General features: G+C 40.4%; 1 protein-coding gene across 1 annotated transcript in view; it reads left to right on the top strand.

The window, feature by feature from the left end:
- PCLO (piccolo presynaptic cytomatrix protein) overlaps positions 1-15,597 on the top strand; it is a gene marked incomplete at its 5' end in the record, with an annotated part of 72,116 nt that overhangs the window by 53,475 nt on the left and 3,044 nt on the right. Inside the window, one exon of the mRNA XM_009084763.1 lies at positions 759-840. Coding sequence (XP_009083011.1) covers positions 759-840 — 82 coding nt within the window. The remainder of the gene's footprint in view (positions 1-758; positions 841-15,597) is intronic.

Here is a 15,597-nt window from a genome sequence, read left to right as displayed (position 1 = left end):
TGTGATAGCTGTGAGTGTTGCAACACTCTCTGCAGAGGCATTTTTGTGTGGGATCCAGGTGATCATCCTTGGCAGGTCACTCCCTGCAGATAGTCCCACCTGTGGCCAAACCATAGGGCAGCTGGGATCAGCCCAACTGGAAACCTGGCTCTTTAAATCTTGTTGTGGAGGGGAGTTGCTTTCAGCTTTGGCAGTCTCCAGGATCAGTCCAGGTAAATGCTGCACATTTTCATGCAGAATGTAGTCCTACAAGTTTCAGATTGGGTCTTTCAAAAAGCATTTGGAATTTGAAGGCAAGAGGTACATTGTGGTTTTGCTGAAACTAAAGCAGTGACTTGTGCCTGGTTACACATTCAACTACCATTTGGTTTAGGTCTCTAAGAACAGAATCTTATAAAAATTACAGGAATTATATTTAAATTCATTCTTTTCATAAATACAGCTTAGATAAAGGATTAATGTTAAGAGAAGCTACAGAAGATGGTGACCACCTTCTAGTCATTAGGAAATAAAAATCAGAGCTGAAGCCATAGCCAAAGTTAACCTGGAGTTATGGATGGAAATATTCATTCCCCTGCAGAGGGATTTTGCAGTCTGACAAATGTCTTGAAATTTGGGGGAGTTGTTGAGTCGTGAAGTTGTGATATTTCCCTGGATGAAATGAGTTTGTTTGCTTATTTCTGTTTCTACTGCCTGAACTGATTGATATGATTGTTGTTGATTTATCTTTTCATGACATGCATATTTGTGTTCCTCAGATAAATGGGAAGCCCCTGCAGTACATTTTCCCTCATGCAAGGCTCAAACTACTGAGAGACCCAAAGGATCACACAGTTTCAGGTAAAAAAAACAATCCTCTACCAGACATGATAATTAATTTGATTAGCATGAATTATACAAAAGACTTGCAGCACTAAAAATATTTCTCTGTCTATGCAGCAGGAAATGCAGTGGTCATTTTAAATCTTGCTTGCTGGTTATAACAGAAAGCAGCAGTGCAGAAAAAGGGTCACAACATCTGTTCAAGATATATAAGCTATACAGACGTTAAAAACAGAGGGGAAATCTGTTGTGTTATCCATATGAGCAGCCTGTTTTGCTGTTGCATTTTATGTAACTCTATATTCTCTGCATGAGAAGCTTTCATAAAATAGGCTTGTGTAGGTGTTCAGCATGTACAGAACTGAGCATTTTCTTCTTTCTCTTCTGGAACTATCCTCCCTTACAGAGAGGGTTAGCAGAACAATCATCCCATATTTCTCTGCTGTTTTCACATGGAGACATTTATCATAGGACTTCAGAATTATTCTCTTTTTCCTAACACTGACACAAATGTTCTTGTAAGTCAGAGTCTGCTAGCAAAGGGCATGAGTGGCAAAGGTGATGTTCATTCACCTCCCAGGCTGAGAGCAGAGATGCAATGTGATGTTTTCAGGTACCAAACTCTGAAAGGCTTCTGGTTGCAAGACCTAACACAGGTAAAAGTTTTTTCCTGTGAGGGTGATGAGACACTTGCACAGGGTTCCCGTGGAGGTAGTGGATGTTCCAAGACTGGCAGTGTTCAAATCCAGGTTGGATAAATCCTTGAGCAACCTGCTCTGGTGGGAGGTGTCCCTGCCCAGGGCAGGGCTTGGGGCTGGATCATCTCTAAGGTCCATTCCAACCCCTAAAAGTCTATGATTCTTAGGTCTGTGTGTCTGAGCTTTTGAAATTTCACTCTTCCTCACATCTAATACTGATAAGGAACTCAAAGTTGTTCTAATGTGCTGTTTGTTTTCTTTGGGTGAGAGATGCTTTAAGCAGTTTTGTCGTGAAACCCTCTGACGTTCTTTTAACTTGCTTAAAAAATCCTAATAGTGTGTGTCAAACTCTGTTTCTGCACAGAAGTAATTACCCACTGCCAGCTCTGGTGTTCCCTCAAGCATTAAGCAGAAAGTGGCATGAACTTACTTGAATTGCTAAATATTGTTTTCACAGGGTTTCTGGCAGTAAAATCTTGATAATTTCCATCCTCGGTACCCACCTCATATTTAGGGTGTTAAATGAATGTTCTGTATTTATTATGAGGTATTTTCTTGTTAGTCAGCGTAACACCCACGGATGATTTCAGGCTACAGAAAGACCCTCCACCCACACAGCACAGTCTGAAGGCTCTGCTGTGTGTCAGCCTGCTCTGCTCCAGGTCCTTGCAGTCCTCAGGACCTGCTTGGCATCCTCGTGGGGATCTTTGCCCTGCAGGGGGATGAGTAATGCTGTGATCCAAGCTGCTCTCTTACTCAAAAACAAGTGGAATTACAACCACGCAACTGTAAAGCTCATGACTTAGTGTTGCTGGAGCCTGTTCTCCTATGTAAAGTCACTTCCCCTCGTGCAGTGTGAAATTCCTAGTCCAAATTCTCCACCAGCTCTCGTGCTGGCAACCACAGCAACATCCCATGCATCAACATCGATGCCTTGTGAGCAATAATGGGCAAAACCAAGGGGTAGGTATTGACTTCCCATTTACTAATGCCCTGCCCACCATGAGGTGACACAGGATCAAATATTTACTCAGGATCCTGCTAAGGTTACATAGCCCACACTAGGATTGCTTTGCTGCTGTTAATTAGTTGTATTTTTCACTCCTTGTACATCTTGGAAATACCATAACTCCTTGAGTATATACCTCAAAATTAAAATACAGGGAAACTCTCTCCAAATGTGCAGTGCTTTATGCTTAGCCTTCAGCTTTGCAAATGACCTGTCCTAGTGCTATACAGATGGTTTTGAAAGAATTTAGTTTTGATTAAACATTATCTCCAAACTAACAGTAAGTATTTTTATTTATTAAGCAGACAATGACTATTAACCAGAGGAAGACCTAGAAATGTTTTATGCAACAGAAGTTGCTTAAAATATTGGTAAATTGATCAATATATACTTTTATACCACCACAGTTACCTCACTGCAAGAGTATGTGATATTCACCTAGATGCCATGTTTGGCTGCTTCACTGGCTGGTTTCTTTTTATTTCTTTATTTCTTTTTATTTTTTCTCTTCATCTCTTTCTGCTCTCCCTTTCTCCCTCCCTTTCTCCCTCCCCTTCTCTTTCTTTATCCAAACTACCAAAATGAGGTGTTGAGTAATTTTGTTTGCCTTATACTAATTGCATAAAACACACAAGAGTGTATGTAAAAAAAACTAACAAGCCTCAGTAAAGCTCACATGGAGACCAAGAGAGCAGCCAGTCACATGGCAATGGGAATCTCTGTTGGGATCATCCTTTAAGTAGCATCTTCAGCTGAACTGTTGTGTTGCTGGATCCTTACAGACCACCTGGCCTGTGGTCCTGAGTGACCACAACAGCATATGCATCATCCACTGTCTCTGGTTATCTCAGAGGATGTACAAACCATCCTCTGGCTTAGCTATGCACAACACTCTGTCATGTGTGGTCGTTTCTGCACATGCCAGAACTGTTTGTACTGATGTTTTAAATGACCTGTGTGCAGTTTGGTTGGCTCAGCAGCAGGAGATGCCTGAGACTGCCAGGTTCTCCTCTTGGGGAATTAATGAACACATCTTCAGTAAGTAATTTTTTTATCTTAACTGGAGTGTGCACAGCAAGAGCTACATAGGGAAATGTCCCAAACTGTCCACAATTCCCACTTGGAGAACTCCTGTAAGTGTTGACCAGCTGCTTTGCTGGGAACCAGGCCAGTGCTTTAGCCCATCATCTCATCTCTCTAGAGCTCCTGGGCCAGCCTGGGCATTAATGATTCAGTGTGCTGGGTCAGCCCTGGTAACCAGCTCTATGACAGCTGTAACTGTAGGACAGGCTTGAATTTCATCCTAATATCACCATTATAATTTGAATTCCTTAGGTCTCATCACAATCTTACCATAATAGAAGTTACTGTCTGATTACAAATCCAGAAATATTCACATTAGGAATATCAATAATAACAGTAGACCCAAATATTTTAAAATTCAGGCTTTATCACTACATATTATATGCACATGTGTTCTGTTTATTTGCTTCCTTGGTTAATTGAAAACTGTCCCTGAGGTACAGATGGCTTTGATGCCTCTTACATAATCTGGCATAATTTTGCACACAAAAGCATCCTCTGCAAATTTTGGCATGTGAATGAGGTGTTTAAGGAGGGAGAAACTGAGCCAAAATTGTGATGGCTAAAAGAATGGTAGGGCTGAATGAAAAATAAATGTCTACTTACTCGCTGGCCTCTGCCTTGAAGGTTCTTGTTTCTTTATCATATGCCATCATCTAGAACAAACAGCTCTTCTTTTCAAGGTATGCAGTGTCCCCTCCTCAGGCAATGCTGATAGGTGTGAAGGAATTGCCAGCTATTTTCTCTGGCAAGACTGACTAATAGTTTGCAATAAAAAAAGAAGCACTGGCATTAGGATTATGCTGAGGTGCCAAAATTATGACATCAGTGATCAGTGAATGACAATATAACAGTGTTTAACACTCCAGAAACTCATTGTTTGTTTTCACTGAGAGTCCCTTGTTCCCTTGGGATCCTTTAGCAAAGCAGTGTTTGGTACTGCCAGAATTTTCTCTTCTGGTTTTTTAGTGAGCCATCATTATATTTGAAAAAGTGAATTAAGGACATGGCTACTGAAGGTAGTAAAAGCACTGGCAATGCCTTTGGGAATATTGCAGAGCTAACTTATATTGTGTTCTTCCTGATCAGAAAGCTGTTGAAGCACAGCCTGGGTGAAAATCCAACAAGACAGACACATCCCTGTACATCTATAAGTACAAGGAGTGCACTCTGTCAAAGGTAGTTTTTGCTGCTTTACCTCACTTAGGCTGAGTCACAAGTAATTCTTGCTTTTGTTTTTTAAAAGAGGGATGCTCTTTATTTCCAGGGAGCAAAATCTCCCTTGAAGCAGCCAGACTGTCTGTGTTGTGGAACATCCTCTTCAATTCTGATGAAAAAAACAATAGGCAGAGAAGCAATTCAGAAGAAGCTGTGAAATTTTTAGTGGAGTAAAGAAGAGAATTAGGCTGTGGGCAGAAGTCTGCATCCCTAATCTCCACTTGAGCAGTGATGTCAGTGAAACTGCTAAGAGGATGAGCAGGTAGCTGTAACTCTGTACACACATCAGATATGTCTCATACTCTCCATAAGGATTACTAATTCCTGCAAACAACACTACACATCTCTAGCATACCAGCTCATGGGGTACCTACCCTGAGAGAGAGGAAGAGAATTTGGAGTTTTTCTGTATCAAGATCTCACTGCTGTAGGGAGTAGATATATATTTAGGGTTCTTTCACCTCCAAGTTCAGCAAAAATCATTTCTTGCAGCAAAAATACTGAAGTGCAATGAATATGTGATTACAAATCAATTAAAAGCATGTTAAGTGTAGTCCCAGTCTGTGTTGAATGTGATGTAGTATTCAGAGAGTGAGAACTGAAACTCATCTCTTGCCCTCATACTCTTCCAGGATTACTTACCCTATTTCTTTCACTCAGTGTTGTGAAGAACTGAGATAATACTTTGCACAAAAATAAAGCAATACCTTCCCCTAACATTCCCTTGTCACTGGGGAAGGATTTAATCCCTAATTAATGGCCATCATTCTCTCAAGCACTTGCTCCTTATCAGAGAAATGGCACAAAAATGTAACCCATAAACAGAAAGAGACTGAGCTGTTCCAGCCAGGAAACATCAGATATTTCAATGGGAAGTCATATTGTAGTAAATAAGGACAAGAATGGAAATAAAAGGAAGGAGGGATGCCTGTTGGTGTCTAAATAGAAATTTTAGAAAGAACTCTGTATCATTAAACTTTTCTAAATTAAAAAAAAGCAAGAAACAACCAAACAAAAAAAAAAAAACCCAAATAAATATTTGTATTTGTTAGAAACAAATTGTAGAGATACAGACCATATAGTCCATGTTTATGTAACTTCCCTCTGCATGATTTTAGTTTAAAAAACACCAATGTTTGTGTATTTAAAATACTTTCCCTGAAACTTTTTTGGCAGCTCAGTTGTTTATGCATTTTTCAGTGTATGAACATTTGTTGTGGGATGTCTCACAGATCTTGAGTGGAGGTAATTGAGAGGGCAATGTGACTACTGGTTATAAAGGTCCAATTTGCTTTCAGAGCTCTCATGCAGAAACAGATCAGTGCAACACTGAATGTTGTATTTCAGTCAGGGCCTCAGGTTCCCATGGAGAACCAAGAGAAAAGTTGGCACCTAAGAATGAGATTCCCAGAAGCCAAACCAGGAATCTCCCTGTTTTGGAGATAAGTAGAGCAGGTCAGCATTTTCTCATGAGGAACTAGAAGATGAAGTAGTTGGGGACACATATCCCTGGTGAGAGAACTTGTCAAGGATTTTAGAAAAAGCACAGACATGTCAGGTCAAGGTTTCACTTTATAGGTGAGGTGTAAATTAGCTTAATGACTCTCCAAGGAATATGAAGACCCTGTGCTCCCTTCTCTGCATACTGACTATCAAAAATGTGCATAGGCTTTGTAATTGCACTAGAATGAGGCAGTAACAAAGGCAAATCAATTGGAGGTTGAAGTAGTTTTAATAAATCACCTCTTGGGCATGGCTATTTTTGGTCTATTGATTATAAAGGAAGGATGAAGGGACTAAATGTGGACTACATTTTTTGTCTTGTCAAGGTCTTACATGTAATGAGATTAACAGATATGGCTTATGTACAGAAAGTTTATGGAACAATCAAAGGACTTGTAGAGCACTGGTTGTCTAAAGGACCTTATCACTTTTCCTCACCATGATACAAACACCTATTTCAGTTAGATCCACTTTCCAGAGAGGGACACTGGAACATTTTGACAACTATTGTCTTCCATTCACTATTTACCTACTTGTAAAGGTTTTTGAAGTGCACTAGGTGTACATTCCAGGCAATCTGGATGGAAGACAATAAAGGTTAAAGCATTCTGATTCTGCAGGTCACTGATGCAAAGAAAATGTTCCTTGTGGATTGGTAGAGTGCTCTGAGGTTCTGATTCACTCATGGCATCGTTGCACCAGCTAACTGAGGTGCAGCATTTGCCAAGTGAAGCCTCTGTTCTTCATTATCCATGTTTTTGATTTTGTTTGACTTTAATATTGTTTACAGGTAATATGCACTCAGCAAAAATATTCATGTTTGTTTGCTGCCTGACTTGAGTAAAAAGAAGCTGGGGGAGGGAGGCTGTCAGCAAGATTTTCTTTATATAATCTGAAGTTTGCCAGAAAGTGTTCTTGTTCCTGAAGAAATCTGTTCATCAAGAAAGGGAGTGAAGCTGATATTAGATACTTAAGGCTGATGAAACCAAAGTTTTTTGAGGATAGACACCCCCAAATTTAATGAAAAAGCATCAGCATTCCACATAGATAATATGAACTATGAAGACAGGCTGAGGGAGTTGGGGCTGTTGAGCCTGGAGAAGAGAAGGTTGTGTGGAGACCTCAGAGCAACTTTTCAATATCTGAAGGTGCTACAAGGAGCTGGAGAGGGACTCTGTGTTAGGAACTGCAGAGACAGGACAAGGGGTAATGGGTTCAAACTGAAGGGGAGGGAAAGTTTAGGTTGGATGTTTTTCAAGGCTGGTCCCAGGTTGCCCAGGGAGGCTGTTGCTGCCCCAACCCTGGCAGTGTTCACAGCCAGGTTGGATGAGCCTTGAGCAACTTGATCTAGTGAGGAGATGTCCCTGCCCAGGGCAGGGGTTGGGACTAGATCATCTGTAAGGTCCATTCCAACCCCTAAAATTCTATGATTCTAGGATTCTATGAACTACTGTCCAATAAGTGTTAGGACAGTGATGGTTCTGTTTGCTCTTAACCCTTTCCTCCAGTTTACCAACTTCATAAAAATAATTTATAATAGATACAACCTTTGTGCTCCCCAAATATCAGCACCATGATTACTGGAGAAGTAATGCAAAATGGAGAGGAATGTGTTTCTTCTTTTCTTCTTAGCATAACTGTGTGTTGGACAACTTTATGCAACACCCTGGATGAGGCATTTAGCAGGTTTGATTGTGTATCACTGTTTATCGAAGACAGCAAAACTTTCCAACGTCTATTAAACATAAGCACAGTCTTATTAGATCAGACATAAGGTTTGTTTAAGCCTTCATTGTAGCTCTGACAGAAAGTATTTAAGAATGTAAGGTCAGGGTAAGCACATTGCAATATTTTTGCAGCTTCCAGCAGTCTGTGATTCAGCCACTTTGTGAAGCAATGATTGCTTTTTTTGTGTATAGAATACAGAAATACACTTTTCCTAAAGGCTTTTGTTTATGAATTCTGTTATAGCTGGCACATACACCTATATATATTAAATATTATGTAGTATTACATCCTGTTATATTAATTATATTGCTCTTTCTTAAATACCAAGGCTGATATTTGTGGGTGAGTACAAACAATGATGTTCATCTGTCAGTCAGTGGCATCTATTGAAGCATTGGTGTCTATCAGTAAACACAGATGAAACTCAGAGCCTACAGAGGCTTTTATAGATTTATAGATTTATAGCTTTTACAGATTTAAAGCTAAAGTTACCATAGAGGACACCATAGATTCTGATGTGACAGATCATCTAGAAGAAGAGACCTGTATCTTGTTTTCCAGTAGAGATGATAAATGCTCCAAGATGCTAATTCCCAAAACACTTTATGATCCTTCAGGGTGATAACCAGTGTACAAATCAGCATGAAGCAAATTTGCAGCTGATATAAATCAACACTCTGCTATTAAACCAACTGGAATCTATCTGAATTTCATCAGCTCACGATTTGACTTCATGTCTATTTTGTGCCTTAATTGCCAATGGCCAAGAGATGCAATAGCTGAGTAGGCTTAATCGTGTTTCTAGGAAACAACTTCAATTAAGCTAATTTTGTTAGAAGGACCAAGACAAATCTCCTGAGCACAGTCTTGAAAATGTTGTACCTATCTAGACAACTAAGCTCTGATATGGATCATCTTTTTATGTATTCCAGAGAATTGCATAGGAATAATAATACAAATCAATTTTTTTTTCCTGGATTTTATTATACACATTACTTTTCCTCCTACTTCCCAAGTGCCTGAGCTAGCTTGGTTTTGTTTGCTTTGTCATATTTCCTTTCCATCTGTTCTCCACAATTTAGAGATTGTTTTATCACAGCTATGATATCTCAATAAATAGCTTGCATTTCTTTATGGTACTTTGAACTCGCCAAGAGAAGTCATCATTGTTTTTTTCTGTGCCTGTTCCATACAGACAATGGAACTCAGTGTAAAATTGTTCTGGCAGATAAGAGCCTACTGGCACTCTAGCATATGTCTAGTCTAGATAAGGCTGACGGAGGAATGGGGAGATAATGTCTAGTAAATGAACACAGGAGGAAGGTATGTTCTGTCTCTGTTCAGAGCCAAATAGTGTTGGAAGACTTCAAATTGTTTGATTTGATTGATCTGCTCTTATTGCTATAGCATAGTATGTTGGCACACTGCAAAATCTTTCATGTCTAATGTCTCGTTTTCATTCTTTATCCTCATGCATTTTTCTCACTGATACCATTAGACCTTGCTCAAAAAAAGGTCACCCTTGTGCTTCCTTGCTATGACCTTTCAATATCTGAAGGGGCTACAAGGAGCTGGAAGAGGGACTCTGTGTTAGGAACTGCAGGGACAGGACAAGGGGTAATGGGTTCAAACTGAAGGAGGGAAAGTCTAGGTTGGATGTGAGAAAGAAGGTTTTTGCTCTAAGGGTGGTGAGACACTGGCACAGGTTGCCCAGGGATGTGGTGGCTGCTCCAACCCTGGTGGTGTTCAAGGCCAGGCTGGATGAAACTGATCTAGTGAGTAGGTGTCCCTGCCCAGGGCAGGGGTTGGGACTAGATGATCTGTAAGGTCCATTCCAACCCTTAAATTCTATGATTCTGTGATTCTGGATTTGAATTTTGTTGGGGTTTTTATATATTTTCAGAAAGTGATGAAAACCATGTTTAGACTTGTGTTTCTTTCCTCTCTAAGTGGCATGTCTGTGCATTGGCTTCTGAATCTGAAACACAACCCCTATTCTTTATTTTGAAGTCTGTGCATTGGCTTCTGAATCTGAAATACAACCCTTATTCTTTATTTTGAGGTTTAAATATATCTTCATTTTTCTTCTGTGTAGTTTCAACTTCAAAGCACACAAGATCCAGAGGTAGTAAAATGACCATGGGTTTACATAAATAGTGAGTTTCAGCTAGCATCTTGAGGGGGAAAATTTAGGCTCTTAGAAATCTAAATCAGGACTATTTTTTAATATCTTTCTTAAATTTTCAATCACTTCAAAGTCTATTAAAAATTCATATAGCTCTATTTCTAACTGTGACAAAACTCAGATTGCTGCTGACACTCAGACTTACAGTTTCCTATGCCAATTCACACAAACTCATGTGTGATTACTGAAAAATCTGTTGTACATTCTAATTGTTTCTTTAGTTTCCTTGCTCATCTAATTAGACAGACAAATGGTTTAATACTTTGAAAAATTAGCCCAGAGGAAATATTTGCTTGAGTTAGCACACGAACAATGTCTGCACAGAGCTTCTGGGTCATGTACCAACATTCTCTTGCATGTGTTGGAAGTCATTGCTAGTGCATGGAACCTATACAATAATTAGACAAAATCAGTCCCCGTGTTTGGAGCTGGAATTCTATTTACTTTTGGAAGAGAAAACATATCTGGTAAATTAATTTTCTCTTTTGTGTGACCACCTACACCACCAAAAGCCTTCTGGGCCTTGAGTTGCTCAGTTTCCCACTGCTATTTTTTTCTTCAACCTTTAAATTATATAAGGGATTATTGGCTCTTGTTTGGAAAGACAAGTCTAATTATTGCTTAGCTGCTGAAATAGTTCCAGGAAATCTAGGCTGTTTAGAATCTAATGGCTATAATGGAGCTGCTCAGCAAAGTAGTAAAAAAAATGGTAAGATTTCATGAGCTTCCCCCTGACCAGAACAACAGCAACAGACTGGCAACAATCTGATCTTTATTATCTCCATAATGGACAAAAAAAGACCAAATTGTAATTGCAGAGCTCATGTTATGGTTGGCCTATTCCAGCATAGTAAATTATAGTCTTTCTGCTGTGTCGTTACTGTGACACAATGAAATATAAAAGGGGATAAGATTTCATAGTGGTCTGAGACACATTGAGCTATACAAGTTCAGAATAATTAAATCTAATAGGACAGAAAGTACCTCATGGTGGAATTAAGGAAGAGAGAGTGGTTAATTTTTAACACACTTTTGCAGCGATGCTTGCCAGGTCACCAGTGACAGAGTTTATTAGTGTCAAGTGATTGGTCACTACTCATATATAATTTATGGGGTAGAATAGAATAGGAATAGAATATTTCAGTTAGAAGGGACTTAGAACAATCTTCTAGTCCAGCTGCCTGACCAATTCAGGGTGGAATACAAGTCGTTAAGGGCATCATCCAAATGCCTCTTAAACACTGGCAAGCTTGGGACATTGGCCACCTCTCAAAGAAGACTGTTCCAATCTTTGACCACCTTCTTAGTCTAGACTTCTTCTGGTACAGCTTTGGACTATTCCCATAAGTCCTATCACTGGATACTGGGGAGAAGACCTCAGCAATTCCTTCTCCATTTCCCTTCTCAGGAAACTGTAGAGAGCAATGAGGTGTCCTCTCAGCCTCTGCTCCAAACTTGACAAACCCAAACCCCTCAGATACTCCTCACAGGACATTCCTTCCAGTCCTTTCACCAGCTTTGTTGCCTTCTTTTGGATACATTCAAAGATTTAAACATCCTTCTCAAATTGTGAGGCCCAGGACTGTATGCACTACTCAAGGTGAGGCTGCACCAATGCTGAACACAGCAGGATAGTCAGTCACCTCTTTTGACTGGCAGGTGATGCTGTGATTGATGCCACCCAGGATGGGATTTGCTTCTTTGGCTGCCTGGGCACACTGCTGACTCACATTGACATTCTTCTGCCCAGAACCCTCAGATCCCTCTCTGCAGGACTGACCTGCAGCCACTCCTCTCCCTCTTTATATTTGTGTTTAGTATCATGAGTACAGGATCCAATATCTCCACTTGTATTTCAACCCATTAATCATATCCCAGTGCTCCATTCTGTCTAGATTCCTCTGAAAGGCCTCTTGTCCCTCAAGGGAGTTGACTGCACCTCCCAGTTTTGTATCATCAGCAAACTCACTAATGGTGCATTGAGCTCCTGCATCAAGATTCTTGACAGGTACATGGAACAGAACTGGCCCTAGAACTGATCCCTGAGGAACACTGATCCTGACTGGTTGCCAGCCAGATGTAGCCACATTCACTACAAAACCTTTTCAGCTCTGCCCTTCAGCCAGTTCTTCACCAAGCACATTGTGAACCCACTCATCCCACAGCTGGACACCTTGTCCATAAAGATGATGTAAAGACCAGTATGAAAAACATGGAACAGAACTGGCCCTAGAACTGATCCCTGAGGAACACTGATCCTGACTGGTTGCCAGCCAGATGTAGCCACATTCACTACAAAACCTTTTCAGCTCTGCCCTTCAGCCAGTTCTTCACCAAGCACATTGTGAACCCACTCATCCCACAGCTGGACACCTTGTCCATAAAGATGATGTAAAGACCAGTATGAAAAAACATAGTAACACTCATCCCACAGCTGGACACCTTGTCAATAAAGATGATGTAAAGACCAGCATGAAAATACATAGTAAAATCCAGCAAAACTACATCCATCACTATCCATTGGGCAGGTGACCTAAAGCTTCTAATTTTTTATGGTCAGATGTATAAATCAGTGGCTCACAAAATAACTGGAATGGTTTAGTATCCATATTTTTTGTTTGATTGTATCAAAGTATAAAACCAATTTAGCTCCATGATCAATCTAGCATTTGGGGTTTGGGTTGTGGGGATTTTTGGTTGCTTTATTTTTTTGTAGCTTAGCATGCTGCATCCTAAAGCTTCAGTTAAGATAAGATGGAAGAGCAGGATCACAGCTTTGGGAGATCAGTAAAAACAGTTGCAATCAATTAGCTGTCTTTAGCTTTGAAGCATCCTAAAAAGGATTGGATCTGAAATGTGTAAAATCACCTTTGAAGAGATGTTTTGCTGAAGGTATTTTCCATAGAAATCAATAATTATCATTCAGAAAGGTGCCCTCTCTCATTCAAAGCAAAGTGATTTGCTTTCTGATGGTTAGCTGATCCTGTGTCTATTAAAGAAGAAAGCAGTAGTTCATCAATCTGAAAATCTAAGTTTGAAAGATAAATGTCTGGTTATATCAAAATAGCCTGAGAGATGGAAATTAAGACACATGAATAAGAAATAAATAAATAAACTAAAAAGAAATCAAGAAACAAGGGGGAAATAGATCTGAGAAAGCATCTGATAGATGATATTTTAAAACTATCTGCATTCAGTGTGACAAATTGGGCAATGTCATTTGAAACAGGAGTAGTAAGCTCAATATTTTCAAAAGATACAGTATAAACAGGTTTGAAATTCCATCTTCACATTAGAAAATACATCAAGACCCAGGCAATATTTCTTTGTCAGCCAAAACAGAACACTTAGAGCTCATTGGGCAAAAACTAACATATTTATTCTGACCTCCAAGAATTAATATTTTGCAATTTAATTTAAAAGATTCTAGTAAAGATTTTGTAACACACATCCATACACACAAATGCCCCCACATCTCTCTTGATTGTCCCTTAGCAACTATACTCTTACTTGATACATAATGTCAGTCATACTTTTGACTCTAAAACCTGCAAACATAAAATCACAAGATCTTTCAAATTGTCTGGTGATAGATAGAGGGACTAGAAGAAATGATCACTAGAGGGAATGGTCATAAGCTGAGACAGGAGAGATTCAGATTAGATGTCAGGAAAAATGTTTTCCCTGTTGTGGTGTTCAGCACTGGGATATTGCCCAGGGAGGTGGTGCAGTCACCATCCCTGGAGGTGTTTCAGAGGTGTCTGATGTGGCACTGGAGGATCTGGGTTAGGGTTTGGGGGTTCCAGCAGTGACAGGTTAATAGTTGGACTTGATGATCTTAGAGGTCTCCTCCAGCCCTGATGGTTCTATGAATGATTTTTATATGTTGGCATGGAAAATATTTGCATTTATTAGCAGTAATATGGACAAACACCTTAGATGTGCAAAATCTAAACCAATGCCAGCCATGATTTTCAAAGGTACCTAACATAGGTATGCATACAATTGCCTCTGAAATCAAGTGTACACTCATTTATATGACAAACTACCTCTCTGCCATTCTGTCACAAATAAGCTGTCAGAGGTAGAGATACTAGTACAGTGTTTCACAATAAAATCCTCACCCTGTGGAGTTCCTCCCCTCTGTGATTAAAAGCATCAGCCCTACTAATATATTGAAAATTCCATATGTTGACTTTGTGAGTTAAGAGATTGTGTCCTTGTTTGTGTGTGTTGTATGCTAAGAATAGTTGTTTATTGGATTTGCTGAACTAAACAGTTCCCAGCTGTGAGCCTCAGATCTCTCTCTGTAGTGTTTGAACAGAAATCCTCTGTGCAGAGCAGCCCACAGGACTTCTTAGTCACAGAATCTCAGACTAATCAGCGTTGGAAAGGACACTTGAGGGTCTAGCCCAACTCCTGCACAGACATCCCTGACAGTCACACCCTGTGCTGAGAGCATTGGCCAAACACCTCTGGAGCTCTGTCAGCCTTGGGGCTGTGACACTGCCCTGGGAGCTGTTCAGTGCCCAAACACCTCTGGGGGAAGAAGAACCAGTTGCTAATCTCCAGCCTAACCCTCACTGCCACAACTCCAGCCCATTCCCTGGGTCCTGTCCCTGGGCCCAGAGAGAAGAGGTCAGAGCTGTCCCTGCACCTCCTTCCCTGAGGAAGTTGTATCTAGTGATGAGCTCTGTCCTCAGTCTCCTCTTCTCCAGCTGAACAGAGCAAGTCACCTCAGCCACTCCTCATGTGGCTTCCCCTCAAGGCCCTTCACCATCTTCATTGCCTCCTTTGGACCCTCTCTATTAAATTAATATCTTTCTTACATTGTGGTGGCCAAAACTGCACACAATACTCCAGGTGAGGCTGCCCCAGCACAGAGCAGAGCAGAACAATCCCCTCCCTCTGGCCATGCTTTGCCTGGTGCCCCCCAAGACACGATGTCCCTCCTGGCTGCCAGGGCTCACCATTGCCTCATATTCAACTTGCCATGGATAAGGACCTCCAGGTCCCTTTCCATGGCACTACTTTCCATTCTCTCATTCCCCAGTCTGTATGTTCAGCCAGAGTTGCCCTATCCCAGAATTCAACTCTTGCCCTTGTTACTTCATACAATTGGTCCTATGAATGGACTTATCTTTCAGTAGTTTTTTAGGGTTGTGCATTCATCTTCAAAACCAAGTTGGATGAAGTCTTGAGCAACATGGTCTAGTGGAGCATCCCTGCCCACGACACCAGGGGGTTGGGACTAGATGATCTTTAAGGTCCATTCCAACCCCTAAAACTCTGTGATTCGCTTTATGCAATAAAGAAATTATTTTCTAAGTTTTTGTAAAGGACATTGAAAC

The sequence above is a fragment of the Acanthisitta chloris genome, unplaced genomic scaffold, assembly GCF_000695815.1.
Source record: "Acanthisitta chloris isolate BGI_N310 unplaced genomic scaffold, ASM69581v1 scaffold2571, whole genome shotgun sequence".
Taxonomy (NCBI): domain Eukaryota; kingdom Metazoa; phylum Chordata; class Aves; order Passeriformes; family Acanthisittidae; genus Acanthisitta; species Acanthisitta chloris.
The sequence above is the reverse complement of the archived record's forward strand: the minus strand, read 5'-3'. Positions and strand labels throughout refer to the sequence as shown.